Source organism: Podarcis vaucheri (assembly GCF_965113315.1).
Source record: "Podarcis vaucheri genome assembly, chromosome: 13".
Classification (NCBI taxonomy): Eukaryota; Metazoa; Chordata; class Lepidosauria; order Squamata; family Lacertidae; genus Podarcis; species Podarcis vaucheri.
Genome location: NC_138751.1, coordinates 560273 through 578756, shown reverse-complemented (window position 1 = coordinate 578756; position 18484 = coordinate 560273). Strand labels below are relative to the sequence as shown.

Below are 18484 nucleotides of genomic sequence, written 5' to 3'. Positions count from 1 at the left end.
CTTTTCCAACTCCCCAAACATCCTTCATGAGGAGAGGCGACTGCGCCCCCCCCTGAGGTTACGTACGCCATGGATTTGTGACCAGGGGGGCTGCAGGGCTCTGTCCGGGGCCTGTTTTGCTCCATCTGTGGATAAACGACTTGGATGGAGTTGAGGGGATGCTCATCCAGTTTGCAGATGACACCAAACTGGGAGGGGCAGCTAATGGCACAGAATTACCATTACAGATTGGAGAACTGGGGGCAAGTTAACAAAATTAATCTCAATAGGGACTTTTTTTTTGGTGGGGGAAATGTGTGTAGAATTGCCTAAAGAATGTGTAAGTACAAATAAAAATGACTGCCAAGTATTCAGTTATCTATATTATTAGGTATGAGCTAGACATTCAATTTTGTATTACAATCACACACACTGACAAGCCCCTCTAGGTCACTGGAGGGGATTCCACTGCTGTCATGGGTGTGTGTGCCATGCATTGGGTAGAGGTCAAGCTTGGTCCGAAACGGATCTGGCTGGTTTGTGCCCTTCACACTGACAAACGACCCAATTGCAGCATTCAGTGGGAGGTTGTCTGGCAGGCGGCGAGAGACGGCTGGCTGCAGAACCCGAAACTGCTCCTTCATTCAGCAAGCTCAACTGCGGAGCCTCTTACTTCGCAGCACGACAATACCAAAAAGGCTCTGCCTTCTGATCAAGTGTGCAGGTGTTGGATCACACAGGAAAACCCGACTCCCAAAGGTCATCTAGTCCAACTGCCTGCAATGCAGGAATCTCAACGGAAGCATCCATGACAGACAGCCATCCTGCTCTGCTTAAAAACCTCCACGGAGGGAGAGTCCATCACCTTCCAAGGGAGTCTCTTCCTGTCAAGAAAGTTCTTCCTGAGGTTCAGTCGGAATCTCCTTTCTTGTTCGTTCAGATGCTGCCCTCCGGAGAAGCCTAAATCTTCCACCTTGACCCCCCCAGGGGTCCGATTCGCCCTGCTGCCTTTGCCTCCGTTGCACCACAAACCAAAGTGAACATGCAGTATAAAGAAATTTTATTGAATGTCTTTTGTATTAAAAAAAACAAACAAACCCAAAACCTTCCTCCCCTCAAAACACAAACACATAAAAAATAGAATATGGAGGCTCCTAAGTCCAGAAGGCAGTGATGCGCCAGCAGGGAACGTCTGTTTCAGGGATCACAGCGCCCCTCTTCTCAGCCCCTACTTCGCCCACCACCGTTGACCACGGCGGTTCCAGCGCCCCCTCAGGAACTGGGTTCGGACGGCACCTTCTCCTCATCTGGGGGACAGTCCACAAAGTCCGCCAACATGGCTTCCGTTTCATCCACTTCTGTGCCCTGCAGGGGAAAAGAATTCGGGGGGGCGGGGGTCACTTCATTGCAGTTGGCATGAAAACTCACCCCACCACCCACCGGAAGTATCCCCCCCAAAAGCGCCAATATATTAGGGTGCTCGGCCGAACAAAGTTTTGAAGACTGGCGGAAAAGACAGCATTTCGGCACTCAATCTAAAAAAAGACGTACACACACACAGCAAACCCAGAACGCAGGCCTTAGGGAATCACAGAATTGTAGCCTTCCCAAGGGTCATCTAGTCCAACCCCCCAAAATGCAGGAATCACAGCTGAAGCATCGCTGACAGACGGCCGTCCAACCTATCAAAAAACCTTCCATGGGAGTCACTCTGCCGCTGATGGAAAGCCTAAACGTTGAGTAGAGTATCTCCTTTCTTGGAATTTGAAACCATGGGTTCGGATGCTGCCCTCCAGAGCAGGAGATAACAAGCCTGCTCCTTGCCACAACCCTTCAGATATTGGAAGTCGGCTCTCACGTCTCCTCTTTTCCAGGTTAAACATCCCCATCTCCCCCCAGCTTGGTTTCCAGACCCTTCCAAACCCTGCTCACCCTCTTCTGCGCACCTTCCAGCTTCTCACCAATATCCTTCTGGGAGTGGGGTGCCCAAAACTGGACCCCGGTGGGGTCTGACCATTGTTCCCAGCTACCACTGCAAGACCCCTCGCTGCTCCCTCCAAAGCTGGAGAGACTGCAGAACACCCAACACCTCCCCCCCCCCCGCAATAAACCATCCCAGCTCCAGACTCAGGAACCTGCCCTAGACACGCCCTCCCTCCAGACTCTCCGCCACCCCAGAGAGGACTTTTTCTGCCATCCAAAGTGTAGTCAGGATTATTTGGATTGTTCTTAATGACAATTTGTGCTCTTAAAAAACAAGACGCCGCCAAAATATTCCACGGCCCGGCGGCCTGGTTGCATCCTCCTCCTGCTTAAGGCTTCTCTGCGTGGGCTTCCCCAACCAGAAGGGTTTTAGCGGTTGCTGATGAAGAGTACAGCAAAGGCGACTGCCTGATCTCAAGAGGCGGGGAGTTCCAAAGGGCAGGGACTGCCAGAGTTCTTACAAAAGCGGAACGGATGTCGTGCGGCGCTTGCAGCAGGGCCAGATCCGCTGGCTGAACCGGCCAAGTGGGAGAACGTGGGGCAAAGCGATCTCACAGGTAAACTGCTTTCAGACAACAGCCCGCATTACGAAGTGCATGTGAGTTTCTGGTCTGTTTTCGGGTTTTTGCTGTGTTAACTGTTCAGAAGCCTAAATGTTGTTGCTGCAAACTTTTCTGATTGACAATTTATCATCATCATCATCATCATCCTTCTGCAAACCACTTTGAGGTTTACTTATTTGCTTCATAAAATCTTTATGTGGTTTCACTGAGAAAACCTTTCCGGCTTCGAGGCTTTTCCCTCTACCATCGATCAGCGAAGAGATTTTGTGAAGCAAAACAAACGAATAAATAGAAAGCAGCACTGTGTAGAAGTCAATCAAACAGCTTAATTTGGAAGGAGAAGAGCCAACTCTAAACTGATATAATTTCACTCCCTCTTTTGCCCTTTCTTGGAGGGGGGGGGGGAGAGAAGTCAGACCTGGGACAGAGGACAGAACCAGAGAACTGTGAGTATCTGGAAGGGGATCCCAAGGGATCCCTGTTCTTATTTTGTTATGCATTTTGCATTTATTAGATTGTAATTTTACACCGCAAAAGCCCTGAGTTCTATGGGTCTACAAATTTACCAAACAAAAGAAAACCCTCCACTTGTAATGCCTTCATACTTGGAATGATCGAGTCATAGAAGTGGGGGGGGGGCACCAAGTCCCACCCCCTGCAGTGCAGGAATCTTTGGCCTGACGTGGGGCTCGAACCCAGACCCTTCCTGCTCTACCGACTGAGCTGTCCCAGGTTCCTTTCCGCCTGGAACTTCAACGCCACACCCTGAGCTCCACTATCGCCCCAGAGTGGAAGATGCACCGTGCAGAGTTCAGACAAGGAGGGAATATTCTGCCCCACACGTGCAGGGGGGAAGCAGCCATGCCCCTCTCCCTGCCCTGCCCCTCATGCCCACCTCCTCGCCAGGCAGCGGCTCCTGCTTCTCCGCCTCTCCCCGCAGCGCTGCAGCCTCAGGGGCCGCCCCTCCCGGCTCTCTCCGGCCCCCTTCGTGCACCACCACGTCCTCCTCCTCTTCGTCCTCCTGCCCCTGCGGAGTCGTGGTCCGTGGGGCAGCTGTGGGGCCCTCCTGCTCCTCCTGGGGGGGCTGCTTCTCGCCCGGCTCCTCCTCCAGCTTCACGGAGGGCAGGGCGGCCGTGCTGGGGAGGGGGGCCTGCCCTTCGGCCGTCCGCAGAGGAGACGCCTGGCCTTCCGCCTTCCCCAGGTCCGGCTCCAGCCGGCCTCCTTCCTCTTCCTCCTCAGCCATTTCCTCTGGGGGGTGGAAGGCTTCCTCGTCCACCTCCATCAGGAGTCCGGCGGCCGCCTCTTCATCTTCGTTGTCTTCCTCTTCCTCCTCCTCCAACTTGGGGGGCTCGTCCTTGATGGGCAAGAGCTCCGGCGGCTCCTCCTCACTCCGGTGGGGCGGCAGTGAGGGCAGCACCCTCCGCTCCTCCTCCTCCCCTTCTTCGTCCTCCTCCTCCTCTTCTGTCAGGCCTTCCTCCTCGTCCTCTTCCTCCTCCGTCAGGCCTTCCTCCTCGTCAAACTCCTCGTCCTCTTCCTCCTCCAGATCCTCCCCAAACTCCTCGTCCTCCTCATCGTACTCTTCCTCCTGGCCAGCAAAAGAAAAGGGTGGGTGGGAGAGAATCAGGACTGCAGCGTGGGAGAGGGCCACCCAAAGGCCACCCAGCCTGACCCCGCTGTGCAGGAACCACAGCCTGATAGGCACCCAGCCAAGGGGAGCAACCCAATGCCAGCAAAGGGCAGCCTGCTACCTTGTGAGGGTCATGCAGCCCCACCCCTTGCCACCCAGGGCGAAAAGAAACATGGCTGCCAAGGGGCCCCTTGCGGCCGCTCGCCCCTAATCCCGCAACCCCTGATTGGGGCCCAGAGCAAGCCCCGTCTTCCCCTGCCAGGTGTGGGGCTGACACCTGAGGCTTGGGGGTGATGTCAACATTAGAGACCAAAGGTGTCTGTTTTTGATTTTGAAAACAATATTTCAATATGAACGCCATTTAACCTCAAGATGAAATCCATAAGGGAATGACTTCTGTGAGGCTTCTGTGTGCCGACATTTTACAGCCCTTGTGCTCTCTAGGCCATAAAGTAAAATTGCTATCTAACCCCCAAAGTGGCAGAAACAGCCAGTGGTGATGTTTCCCTAAGTCTGTTTCAAGCTGGCAATCGAGCACCTTCTTGAAGCTTCCCAGGGAGAGTTTCCCAGGGACGAGGGACGTGAGAGTGGGGCTGGACAAGGCCTGCTAAGGGCGACAACTGAGACCCAAACGGCCTGAGCACTTGGGGGAAGCAGAGACCGGTATGGAGCCATGCGTGTTATACATCCCATGACCTGTAACCCTTCTCAATGTACGCAGAAAAATGTCTGATGTTTTATAGCTCTTTGCATGCGATCTGTTTGCAGCTACTATTTAAGCCATGTTAAGTTGAGCTCTGTCCTACTGCAAGAGTAGATAATAATACTGGGTCCCTAACGGGGCTGCTGGACTTATTTCCTTGGTTCCATGTTTTACGTAAAGGTGTTCCCTTCACCTGGGTAATGTCCTGGTGGTGGTGAAGTTCTTACCCCAGGGGGGAAAGCAGAGATGAATTTGACCCACAGGGTCACAGCACCTCCCGCCCCACAAGCCCTGCCTCTTCGCTGCCTGGCAATCACAATAAAAAATAAGAATTAACAGGCTGCCCGTCTGACCGGCCCCTTCCTCCCCAGCGCACCTCTTCCTCGTCCTCTTCAAAGTATTCCTCGTCCTCCGGGTAGTCGTCTTCATCGTCCTCTTCCTCCTCGCTGCTGTTGATGTTGATGACGGTGGGGTCTTCCTCCACCAAAGCGGGGAACGGGGGGTCCATGGCTGCGGGGGAAGGGGAGGCGGGCAGCGCCAGGACAGCGGTGGGGGCAGGGGGCAGAGGGACACCCAGGGAGAGGGGCGGGGCCGGCGGCTCCGGAGGGGTCTCCTCAGAGGCTGGCGGGGGGGAAGGGGGGGCTGGCGGAGGAGCGGGCGGGGTGGGGACCTGGGCTACGGCGGCTGCCACTACCATGGCGCTCCCCGGGCCCTTGCCCAGCTGCCCCTTGGGCACAATGACCACGGAGTCGTCCGAGTCGCTCTCCAGGGAGATCTCCACGTCCTCCTCCTCCTCCTTGTCGTAATGGACGAAGACCGAGCGGCGCAGCTTGGCACCCAGAGCCGCCTCGGCCGCCCCGGGGGACGTGGGCAGGGAGGGCTCCTCGGGGGCAAGGCGGGGGGGCAGCTGGGCGGGGGACGCCAGGCCTGGGGGGGGCAGCCCCAGGGGGTTGGCTGCCGAGGAGGCGGGGGGAGGGAGGAGGAGGCGGGGGGCCGAGAAGGGTGCCGGGGGTGCCGGGCGGAAGGGCGAGGCCAGGGCGGGGGAGAGCTCCGAGGGGCCCGGAGGGGGGGCCTGGGGGCCCCCCGGGGGGGTGGCCAGAGGGAGCTGCAGGGAGGGCACCCGGGGGTGCAGGAGGGCGTTGCAGACAGCCAGGGCCTCTGTGCAGAAGGAAGAGACCTGCGGACGGAGGAGGAAAATAAATGCCAAATTGTTTTTCATTATTTTCATTCTTACATTTTTCTTATTACTGTTATAATTTTTAATTTGAAAACTGCCTTTCATCCATTGATCTCAGGGCCGTTGACAACATAAAAATACAAGACAAAAGCACAAAACACAGATTACGTTATGTCCTTATTTATGCATGATATTGTTATTTATATTATGTAAGATAAGAGCAGGCTGAAAACTTAAGGGGGTGGGGGAGAAACAATAATTAAAAAATGATTAAACATCCACAGAATTAAAACTATACACCCACCCATTAAAACCATGCAAATAATTACAGCACAATTAGAGGTGCAGTCTCCTTTATGATGCACAAATATGGGGAAATGGAGGGAGAGGACAAATGGGAAATCTATCTCCCATCTGCATAAAAGGATGAGCTTTGGGTTGAGCCTAGATCAGAACCAGGACACATAGAGGAGAAAATGGGGTGTGTGTGTGAGATTCAGGTCAGGGAACAACCAGGAAATTCCGGGAGCTGGGGCGAAAGGAGAACTATTTCAAAACTGCCTACAAATGGTATTTGAGCATTGTATAGACTGAACTCAATATGCCAGTCAAGAGCAGACAAATGCTGGAGACCCAGATTAAATAAAGCAGAGGACGCACACGTCTTTCGGAATTGTTCCCAAAGAGAAATATTCCAGAAATCGGTGCAGGCCAATATATCTGACATGCCGGGATATCTTACACCCTCAGGACCTGTGATGTTTCCACCTTGCTATCCAAAATATGTTTGATGTATTACGGTATTTTAGTATTTTTTGGGAAGCCGTCCAGAGTGGCTGGGGAAGGCCAGCCAGATGGGCGGGGTATAAATAAATTATTATTATTATTATTATTATTATTATTGTAGAAAATGAACGAGAAATTATGTGCAACCTCACTGCTGCAGCTAACATATAAATGGTTCCAAGTGGGAGAAAAGGCCATGTCCTACCCTAGCTGAATTTTCTAATAATTATATTGCAGGTGAAACTCGAAAAATCAGAATACCGTGGAAAAGTTCCTTGATTTCTGTAATTCAACTTGAAAGGTGAAACTAATATATGAGATAGACTTGTGACATGCAAAGCGAGATATGTCAAGCCTTGATTTGTTATCATTGTGATGATCATGGCGTACAGCTGATGTAAACCCCAAATTAACAATTGCAGAAAACTAGAATATTCAAGGACTTCAGCAAAACAAGGATTGCAAATCGAGGAAGGTTGGACCTCTGAGAAGTAGAAGCACATCTTGATTTGCATGTCGTGAGTCGATCTCATATACAGTGGTACCTCGCAAGACGGAAAACTCGCTAGACGAAAGGGTTTTTGGTTTTTTGAGTTGCTTCGCAAGACAACTTTCCCTATGGGCTTGCTTCACAAGACGGAAACGTCTTGCAAGTTTGTTTCCTTTTTCTTAACACCGTTAATACAGTTGCGACTTGACTTCGAGGAGCAACTCATGTGGTAGCCTATTTTGAGGTTTTTAAAGACTTTGGCAATTTTTGAAGCTTTTCCAAAACTTTCCCGACACTGTGCTTCGCAAGATGAAAAAAATCACAAGACGACAAAACTCGCGGAACGAATTAATTCCGTCTTGCAAGGCACCACTGTATTAGTTACTTTCACCTTTTAAGTTGAATTACTGAAATAAAGGAACTTTTCTAATATACTCTAATTTTCTGAGTTTCACCTGTATTACGTATATGCTGCCCATTTGACTGCGTTGCCCCAGCCACTCCTGGGCGGCTTTCAACAAAATATTAACACATTAAAAACTCAAAACCATCTTATTTATGAAGAAAGTAAAGCAATTCTTTTAGGAAACATTGAACAGGGCCCAGCCGGGGGGTTGACTTCCTACCACCAGGACTGGCAAAGGAGAGGAGGATGGACGGCGAAGGAGGAACCTCCAGGCTGAGAGGCAGTCTACCTGCTGTGCAGAGCCTAGGCCCTCCGGGGGGGGGGATGCCCAATGTGGGGAGGGGTCTCTTCCCTTCCCTTCCTGCTCCCCGGCTTCCCTTTGGGCCAAACCCCAGGTGGGAGTTGGGGGAAAGAGAGAGAGAGAGACTCACCTGGAGGTTGGGGTCGGCGCGCCCCTGGCTGAACAAGCGGAGGGCGCAGTGGAAAGGGGGCGGCCAGGAGGGCGGGGGGGCCAGGACCAGCGCCAGCAGGAGGCGGTGCAGCTCCCTGCGGCAGGGGGCGCTGGCGTAGGGGGAGCCCGGGGGGGTCTCGGCCTGGCCCAGGCGGATGAGAAGAGGGACCACCAGCTCCTGCAGCCTCTGGGGGGAGGAAGAAGGTCAAGAGAAGTTGCTTTTGGGTGGGGGGGACACACGCAAGACGGTTTGGGGGATCCTCCTGACCCTCGTGGCGGAATGGGGGTTCCCTAGCCCCCACCATGAGGAAAAGGAGGCAGACTCCCTGCGCTGCTGGGACTATTGTTCTATCCTGTATCTTGAGTGTTTTATGTTGGAAGCTGCCCTCTCGCCTCTCCAACAAAGGGAGGGATATAAATTTAACAAATCAAAAAGCCGCTTCAGGTTGTTGTGACCCTGCCCCCCCCCACAACAAAGCGGCTGGTCAGCTTATTTATTTCATTTCATAAAATTTACACACACACCCCGACTGTAAACAAGTCAACCTCGAAGCAGCTTCACAACGAGAATAAAATAGCCATTGATTTAAGGAACTATTTGCAACATTCAACAGGGCTGAAATCAACACACAGATTCGAACGTGGTAATAAGGATCCCAGATCTCCTTTGAAATTCTCCTTCTCCTTCCCCTCGTCTTCCATCAAACTTCTCTGTCTCATTTTCCCGCACTGAAAGCTCCTTGGGGCAGAGACGCCACCGGCCAACCACCACAGCGCTGCAAGGGGAAGGGTCTCTCCGGAAACCAGGAGCTGGGCTCGGCCGCCAGGACTGGCACTCCACCCTACCCCCTTGCCTGGCAGCCCAGACCCCCAGGGCTGCCCCACAGCCCCCTCCCCCTCGGAGGAAGCCCACCCCGCCCCTTACCTTGTGGACCTGCTCCTTCATCAGGCTTCCGGTCAGGAGGACGGCACGGCTCAGGCCTGGGGGGGGGGGGGAAGAAGAGTTGAGTCTGGGGGGTGTTGAGTTTGGGGTGAGTGGGGCTGGAGGAAGCAGAGCCCCAGGCCCGGCCCCCTCTCCACCCCGCTGCTCAGCTACAGGTCTCCTTACCTCGCAAGGCGGCCAGGCAGGTGCTGCTGTTGGCCTGGGAGTCCTGCTTGGGGTGCAGGGACCCCAAAGGCCCCAGGTCAGACAACTTGGGCTTTTTGGGGGCGCTGGGCTTCAGGTCCGAGGCCGGCCGGCTGTCCCGCATCTGGACGGGGGCAGAGAGAGAAGGGGAGGGGGAAGTTTGGGGTGGTTTATTATGCTTTTATAGTTGCTGGAGGCCGCGGAGAGAGGCTGGGGCAGCCAGTCAGATGGGTGGGCTATGAATGACAAAACAGTAATTATTGTTGTTATTCTTTTAAAAAGGGGCCTTAAAAAGAGGCCTTAAACCGGAGGCCAGGAGGGAGGGGTGGGGGGGGCGAATTCATCAGAGCAGCTTCAATACTTCATTCGCATCAAATTTCAATTCAAGATTTTCCCCTAATACAACCAGATTGCAGCTACCTAAGATGCAAAACTAGGAAAAGAAGCAGAAGAAAATAAGAGATAAAGGGAGAGGAAAAGAGAAAGAGAGAGGAAAGAAAGAAAGAAAGAAAGAAAGAAAGAAAGAAAGAAAGAAAGAAAGATAGAAAGAAATATTAGCAAAAATTACAAAACAGGGAATAATTTCCCTCTGCACTAGATGAAAATATAATTATTTAAAAGCACCAGTCAAGTCAGTACAACAAACTATCAGCTCCACTCTCTGCTCAACAATATTTCCTGCAGTGTCTCGTGGTCCTTCATTTTCTTTTCCCTTTCCAATACTTCTTTCTTCGGGGGGGGGCTCACCTTGAGGGTGTCGGCCGGGGGGCTGATGTCGCTGATCAGGTGACCCAGCAGGGCCTCACTCTGGGTCCTGGGTCCCTGCAGGATCCCACAGGCTGCCCCAGCCGTCTGGACCCACAGATCCAGGACTTCGTAGAGCCGAGTCCGCACCGCACTGAGGAGGAAGGAAGAGGAGCTGGAGGAGGGGGCACCTTGCAGGCCCCACACCTCACCCGGGGCTGGTTTCATGTCAATGCAGAATTAGAAGGGGCCCCCAGAGGTCATCCAGCCCAACCCCCTGGAACGCGGGAATCGCAGCTAGAGAACCCCAGACAGGAGGGCACTTGACCTCTGCTTGAAAACCTCCAAGAAAGGAGGAGAGGCCCAGAGAGAGAGAGAGGCAGGCCTGACCCAGGCAACCCTGCAGGGGCGTCGCTAACGCTGGACTAAGCTGGTGATGTTGGGGGGAGGCAGCTTTCTGGAGAGACAGGGTGGCATTGCTGTGAGGAATGTCGGGGCCCAGATCCCCCAACTTGTCTGTGAAGCGCACTGGGAGACCTCAAGGGCTGTTGTGGGGAGAACCACGAACACGCCGCCTTGCTCCCTCCTTCTCTAGGTCCCCACCCAGGTGGGTGGTGGTACACATTGGCCCAGAGCAGCAAGGCCCCCCTTCCTCGGCTCCCCACGCACCTGTAGGGGCGCTCCTGCCCGGGGGGGAAGAGGTCTCGGCCGCTGCTCCAGGTGGTCAGGACTTGGGGGAAGAGGCGGCAGAAGGTGGCCCCAAAGCGCACCAGGCGGGGGCCGCACCTGCAAGGGGAAAGCGAGAGGAGGGGGGGCGTCAGAGAAGGGACGGCCGGTGGGGGTGCCCAACGCCCTCTGCCCTCCCCGGGACTTACGCCAAGATGAGCGCCGAAAGGAGGTCCAGGGCCTCCAGGTGGACGGAGGGCAGGAGGAGCATCCGCAGGGGGCCGTCGCCAAACCAGCTCTGGAAGGGAGGGGAGGGGGGTCAGGGGCGGAAGGGAGTCCTGCAAGCAGAGCAAAGCCCCCAAATCCCACCCCCCATTATAAAGCGGCCACGGTCACTGGATGAATCTGTCTACTAGGGTGCGTTACTATTTCTAGCATTATTGTATGCAGTAATAATAATAGCAATAGCCACAGGCACAGCAGTAAACAACAATTCTACTAAGCTTCATGATTCTTTAAGGCAGCGCTGGCCAAACTTGGCCCTCCAGCTGCTTTTGGCCTACATCTCCCATCATCCCTAGCTAACAGGACCAGTGGTCAGGGATGGTGGGAACTGTTGTCCCAAAACAGCTGGAGGGCCAAGCTTGGCCATCACTGCCGTAAGGGATAAGTTTTCAAGTGATATATATATATATATACACACACACCCATTGCAAAAAATAAAGCCATTACAAAAGAAACAATTCTCATAGTAATAATTTTGACGATGTAACATGTATATATGTAGGTTTTACGTTCACATATGCATCGTGACATTAACGTATTACAGCAACATAGAATTATAATTCTGCTATACTTTGTTATCCTTTAAATGTAAGCTTGTAAGTCATTTACATTTTTGGGGGGCATAAATAAATAAAGTGTGAATCCATGCACAACACGGCAATTTAAGTATCACACCCGTTTGCTACTGCACTGGCCACAGGAGGTCACATTAGAGGAATTAAAACTACACCGGGGGTTCCCCTTGCCCTGGAATTCCACCTTCCAAGAACAAACAAGCCCGACTTTTCATCCCGTCTTCACGATGCCCTCTCCTCCAGCACCTCTTTGCTCCGGGTTGCAAGGAAGAAGGTCCCTACTAAGCACTTCCTGCTGGAAGGAGCAGTTTGAGAGGGGAGGGGGGGCTCCCCCAGAAGAGGCGGGAGGCCCATTGTCTTGGATGCTTTAGCTGAGGTTCCTGCACTGAGGGGGGGCTGGGGTAGATGAGCTCTGGGGGGCCCTCCCAGCTGCAAAACTCTTTTGAACACAATTCCAAGTGTTGGTGCTGACCTTGAAAGCCCTAAACGGCCTCAGCCCAGTAGACCTGAAGGAGCGTCTCCACCCTGGACACTGCGGTCCCCCTCCTGAGGGCCTTCTGGCGGTTCCCTCCCTGTGAGAAGCGAGGTTACAGGGAACCAGGCAGAGGGCCTTCTCCCATCAGATGTCAAAGAGATAAACAACTATCTATCATTTAGAAGACATCTGAAGGCAGCCCTGTTTAGGGAAGCTTTTAATCTTTAATAGGTTATTGTATTTTAATATTCCGTTGGAGGCCGCCCAGAGTGGCTGGGGAGGCCCAGCCAGATGGGCGGGGTCTAAATAATAATTATCCTGATGATCCTGGGGCCAAAAGAAGCCCAGGAGCAGCCGAGAGGGGCTTTGCTGAGAAAGGCACTGCCAGTCTCTTGCAGGGACTGACTCTGGTCATCTTGGTACGATGGCGCCCTGAGTGAGGCCAACCCTGGGCGCCCCCAGATGAGGTCTTCTCCACAGCGAATCTTCTCCGCTGTGTGCCCCCTCAGCTCGGGGACCTGCCCCACCCTGGCCCCATGGCTACTCACGATGTTCTTCGTGGAGATGTTGAGGGCGCGGCAAACGAGGTCCAGGATGTCTTGAACTGGGACGGAGACGGGAGCCACAAAGTCGTTACTGGAACGGCAAACGAAGCGCTGGGTTTAAGGGGGGGGGGGTCGCAAGCACAGTGGCAAGGCTGGAAAGGCGGGGGGGGGGGAGGAGTGGCTCCCGACCTGAGCATCTGGCAGAGGCATTTGGCCAGTCCGGAGAAGCGGTGCTTCAGGTGGAGGATGAAGTTCACCTCTCCATCTTCGGGGGTCGGGAGCAGGATCTCCACGCCAGGCCCTTCGTAGTGCAGGGGATCTGGAGGAGAAGCAGGGGGAATGGGGGGGGGAGAGAACCCATCAGGTCCAGTTGCAGAGCTGGAAGAGGAACCCCCAAAGGTCATCTATCCCAACCTGCAGAACAAAGGACAGCTCTAAAGTGGCCTGCAAGGTGGTCCAATGTGCAGCACTTGGCAGCATTCAAGAAGAAACGTATTAAAGCACTTAAAGATTTGTTTTTCTGTGCATATTTACTTATTAAATCTGTATTCCGACCTATAGCTAAACACATCTGTGTATTAGTTCAGTTTAATAATTAAATACATTAAATCTTCGAACTCTATTTAATGATATTTAATTAAGTATATGAATCGCATATGTTAAATATATGGCAGGCCTTTCCATTCACAGTACGGAAATTTAATTCAGTGTGTGGCTCGCGGGTTCTGTGATCTGAGAGGACGGACTGCCTTGGTCTAAGATGCTCATTTAAAGTGCGGATAAGGAACAAAAATTAAGAACATGTTGCACAAAAAATCTTTGATCTCAAGTAAGAGCTTGAGGGCTGGGTGATATCTGGTTTTCAACATCGCAGGACATCCCCAGCTAAGCATTGCAATATACTGATGCATCACAATCTCTGACACTTAGATGGCTTCACGGTTTCTCCTTCGTTGTGATTTTTGAATATCACACACCATGATTTGTGATATATTACCAGGTCAAAAATTACGAAACCTATATTTCGATATGGGCTTCAAACCAGTTTTGGATATATATTGCTCGGCCCTATTAGACTGAGGTAAGAGGGTGCTTCTTGCAATTAAAAGATGCCCCCCCCCACAAAATACGGTAGGAGAGCCACTGCAAGCTCTTTTAAAATACTGGACCACAAGGACAGTATTTTAATTTTTTAATTTTATTAATACAAGCTCATAGACAATACAGTAAAAGTCATAAGTGCAGCAGATAAAAAAAGCAAATAGAAATAAATTAAATAAAATGGAGACACAAAGGGGAGGAAGACCCAGAAATCAACTGAGAATACAATACTGCACTCAACTATCAAAAATGGAAAGGAAAGGAAAAAAGAGGGGGGGGGGAGTCAATTCAGTTCTCAATAAAATCTGCTCACATAATAATCTGTGGAGCAGCGGGTTTAGTGGGCTGTTCATGGGAGAAAAACTTATACCAGGCTGAGTGGAAACTTAAGGACTCTTGTCTATATAGAATCACAGAATGGAGGACTTGGAAGGGATGCCAGGGGTCATCTAGTCCAACCCCAGAATGCAGGAAGGCGGGGCACCGGCCCAGACTTTTGCTGGCTCTTCCTCTGGGGAAGGAGCTCCTTTGGGCTTCCCAGGGGAGGCCACTGCTTCCGGCTGCAGCCAGACGGCCAGGAAAAGGGAATTTGGAGGCTGAAAAGCAATGATCACGCAAGAGGACGGCGGCCTGGGATTTCGCCCGTCTCCTCCGCTGTCAACATCCATCACTGGTCCTGTTTCCGTCACCTGGGCTCCGCACAACACGTCCAATCGGCTCGTCAACAAAGCACTTATCTTAATTGCTCCCCCAAGGGCAGGAGACGCCCCAGCCTCAAATTAGCCGGCGGGGCGCATGACGTGAGGAGGTCTGCTGGGAATATGGCCGCTGCAAAACAAGGGCCTCCTGGCTGGGGCTTGGTTTGTGGCCCCCCCCATGTGGGGCTCCCCTCGCACTTGATCCGGAAGCTGCTGTGGGTGCAGGGTGCTGCAGCACGATTGCTGACGGGAGGGAGGTCTGATCGGCAGAGAACTGCACTGCCTGCCAATTTGCAACTGAACCAAGTTCAAGGTGTTGCTCTTGGTACAGGAAAGCCTTAGAAATCTGGGACCAGTTTATCTGCAATTTTTTTTGTTTTACTAATAACTAAATAAATTCAGGGAAGCTTTAAATGTGTGACATTTTAATGTATTTTTAATCTTTGTTGGAAGCCACCCAGAGTGGCCGGGGAAGCCCAGCCAGATGGGGGGGGGTACATAGAATCCTAGAATTGGAAGAGACCACAAGGGCCATCGAGTCCAACCCCCTGCCAAGCAGGAAACACCATCAGAGCACTCCTATAATCATAATTATTAATTTCTATGCGCCAGGCGAAAACATTCCTCTTAAGCCAGGCCTTTGGCAGATTAATATTCTACAGCTATTTAAATGAGTCTGTGGGAAGGGGGAGGTTACTCTTCGCTGTTTTGTTTCACTTATTGACTTGTTTTTATCCTGCATTTTATTCTGAGATCTTACGATGAAGAGTGGTACATAAACGTAATAAAATAATAATAATATTTATATCCCACCTTCCTCCCTTATTTTACAGATAAAAATAAGAACCGCTAAAAACCAGCGATAACAATTAACTATGACAACCATTAACAATTAACTAGTTGTTCACTTCTCCTGCTCAGGCTGCACAGAAAAAGCACTTTGGTTCCTGAAATCTGTTCCGATGGTGCAGATAAAATAGAATGGAGAGAATTCCACAGGCTGGGTGTGTGTCATAGTGTGTGAAAACAGCCCGGCTCCAAGGATCCCCCAAGGGTGGAGATGTCAGCCGATAGCCAGGTGCAAAATGCGCTGGCAAATTCCGAGCCCTGCTAACCCCCCCCCCCCAAAGTAAGAGCAATATCAACGTTAAAAGCGTGAGGAGACGCACCTGTCTCTGCGCCCTCGTAGAGCGTCCCCAGCAGGCTGTGGAGCGTGGCCAGGAGGCAGTGGGCCTGCTGCCCCCAGCACTCGGTGTACTTGAGCCCCTGCGTGAAGCCGGCGCCCAGGGAGGGCAGGAGGGCGTAGCAGTCGCAGGCCAGCTGGGGGAGGAGGAGGAGGAGGAAGCAGAGCATCAGTGGGCCAGACCAAAAAGAGTCCTGGGTTCAAATCCCCACCTCACAGAGTTCTTCTGGGGATTCAAGGAGGTCTAGGGCCTGGGAGACCCGGGTTCAACACCCCCCCACACACACACCTGGTGGCCAGGTGTGGGGAGTTCGGGGTGCTGGGCTCCTCTGGCCTGATCCAACTGCTCTGGGGATCCTTCTAGGTCCCACAAACACCCCCTGTCCCCAGGGGACTTCCCCAGTTTAAAACACTAGGCAGGGGTCCCTGCGCAGCGGAAGGGAAGACAAGAGAGGCTGGTTTTTACCTGTTGCAGGTGGGGCGTCTCTGCATCCACGCGGGCCAGGAAATAGGCCGCCAGTTTGCCCTGGGGGGGGCAGGAAAAAAAGGATGGGGGGAGAGGTCAGTGGGGATTCTGCAACCCAGTGCTGCTCCTCTGCCCCCCAAAACAGAAGACTTACCCGCAAAGAGCCACATGCCCTGGGGTAAAACATCATGCAGGCCTTGCTTCCTTCCAGGGTGGAAATCTGGCACTAGGAAGAGTCCCGGGGGGAGGCAAGGGGGGGTCAGAAAAGAGAAAAGGGTCCGATAAAAGTTTCCTCTCTTGTAACACCAGAGCCAGTGGGAGACAGCCAGAGAAGCCAGATGCAGGGAGATCCAGGAGGGATGAAGGCCTTCTTCGTTGAACTGCGGAACTCCCAGCCACAAGAGGCAGAGATGGCCCCCCCAATAGAAGAGAACTGGTCAAATTTATGGAGAACAGGGCTGCTGGTGGCTGTGCTCTGCCTCCACGGCCAATAAATGCTTCTAAACACCAGATACTGGAACACACAGGAAGGGGAGCTGCTCTCGCACTCGAATCCTGAGTCCGGGTTTCCCATAATGGGCACTTGGTTGGCCGCTGTGGCCTATGCTTGACCCAGCAGCCGGGCTCTTCTGTCCTCATGGAGCCTCCAGTTGCAGAGGCAGTCTACTTCGACCCCTCGGTGCAAAGGGGCCAGGCTCTGACCTTCTTACGTAAGAGGGGGGGGTCACATTATGGGGGTTGCATCTATTTAATTAGCTCATTGATTGTTAACTTCCATTTTAACTGTTTTAATATTTATGTAAAAATTATGCTGAATTTCTGGTTTTACCAAGCTGGCTGTTTTGCCATACTAATAAATATTCATTCATTCAATTTGTGGGTTTTGTTTTCTGCCTTCGGACATGTACATGGGGGGGGGGTGCAGCCCCCCCCAGCTCCCCAACTAGGGCGGGTTGGGGGTCTCACCTCGGGTTTGAGAGCCAGCAAGGAGGTGAGCAGCCCCGGGATGTGGTTGGTGCCGATGTCTCGTGCCAGCTCAGGGATCTGGCAGGAATACTCCAGCAGGTCACGGAGGATGAGGACGGCCAGCTCCATCGTGGGGGGCGGATCCTGAGACTGGGGGGGGGGGAGAAGAAATGAGGTTAGTTGGGGGGCAGCCTACCACCCAAAAGGAGCATTAAGGCACTCAAAACATCTGCCCCACCCAGCCTTCCTGGGCACAGACAGGGGAGCTTCTACTGGTGGGTGAAGCTCTTGGGGGGGAGGCAAAGTGGGTGGGGGGCACTGGCGCCCCCCCTCACCTGAATGAGGTGCTGCAGGCTGCGCAGCCATCCCAGGCAGTTCTGGCTGAAGGCTTCGGTGGAGCTCTCTGTCACCAGCAGGGAGAGGAGGCAGAGGCCCTCAAACCTTTGCAGGGGGAAGAAGAAGCAGGGCAGAATCAGAGGGCTGGAAGGGGCCCCCAAGGGTCATCCAAACCAACCCCCGGCCAGACGATGATGTGTCAAGAGAAAAAGTCCCGGCGGCCTGCGGGTGGTGGGGTTGGACTAGATGCCCCCTTGGGTCCCCATTCTGAGACACCTGTGGGTCCCCCCCACCCACAGGCAGTGCGGCCCATGGGTGACAGCGATGCGCCGGTTTTGGAGTGGTGCCGCAAGAAATTGTGAAAGGCGGGTGCGGGGAAATGGGTATAGTGAGAAGAGACCCCCCAGGGTCATCTATCCCAACCCCTTGCCAGGCAGGAATGGCAGCTCCGGAATCCAGGACCCAGGACTGCCCGAAAACCTCCAAGGAGGGGATGCTGGGAGTTGTAGTCCAGAGGCCTGGGGGGCATTGTGGGGGGGGGGGAGGAGAGAGGCAGCTACTCACCGGGTTTTGATGGAGCCCAGGCGGGCGTTGCTGAGGCTCACCAGGCCCCCCAGGGTGGGCGACGCCTGGAGGGAGACAAAGGGACCCGCTCAGAGAGCAGCGCGGGGCCGCGGAGGCGCGCCCTGGGGACCCCCACCCGGAGAAGGGGCTGCTCCCCCCCCCAACCCCCCCCCCAGGGGAAGAGGCCCTTCTGGGGCCGGTCCTGGGGGGGGGCTTCCTGGGTCCGGGGGGGCCAGGTGGGGGGAGTGGCCCCCCCATCGTGTTCGTGCTGCCCCCTCCCTCCCTCTCTCACCTGGGCGCCCCCGCCCCCGCCGGCCTCCCGGGCGCAGCGCAGGAGCCCGGCCAGGCCCGGCGTCGTCTCCGGGGGGGTCCCCGCCTGCGCGCCCCCCCGCAGCAGCCCGGCCAGCGTCTCCAGCACCAGCCGCCCCGAGGGCGCCGCCCCCCCGGGACCCCCCGACGAGGAGCAGCCCGACCCCGACAAGGCCGCCGCCATCGCGCTCCCCCCCCCCGTCCGGGCCCAGGGCGCAGGCGCGGGCGGGAGCGCGAGGCATGCCGGGAAGAGGCGCCCGCGGGAGGGAGGGAGGGGCTC

The 18484-nt window shown here is 53.9% G+C and overlaps 1 protein-coding gene across 1 annotated transcript; it reads right to left on the bottom strand.

Annotated features, from left to right (window-relative positions):
• Positions 1-1022: 1022 nt before the first annotated feature.
• PELP1 (proline, glutamate and leucine rich protein 1) lies at positions 1023-18297 on the bottom strand. The gene is made up of 18 exons (XM_082197559.1): positions 18188-18297; positions 17896-17960; positions 17331-17436; positions 16996-17145; positions 16184-16255; positions 16030-16089; positions 15550-15700; positions 12771-12900; positions 12585-12672; positions 10911-10999; positions 10705-10821; positions 10039-10189; positions 9274-9415; positions 9091-9146; positions 8146-8352; positions 5232-6032; positions 3421-4110; positions 1023-1344 (listed from the first exon to the last, which is right to left on the bottom strand). The coding sequence occupies exons 4-18, from the start codon at positions 17122-17124 to the stop codon at positions 1252-1254; spliced, it is 2976 nt and encodes a 991-aa protein (XP_082053685.1). The 5' UTR covers positions 17125-17145; positions 17331-17436; positions 17896-17960; positions 18188-18297; the 3' UTR covers positions 1023-1251.
• Between the last annotated feature and the right edge of the window lie 187 nt (positions 18298-18484).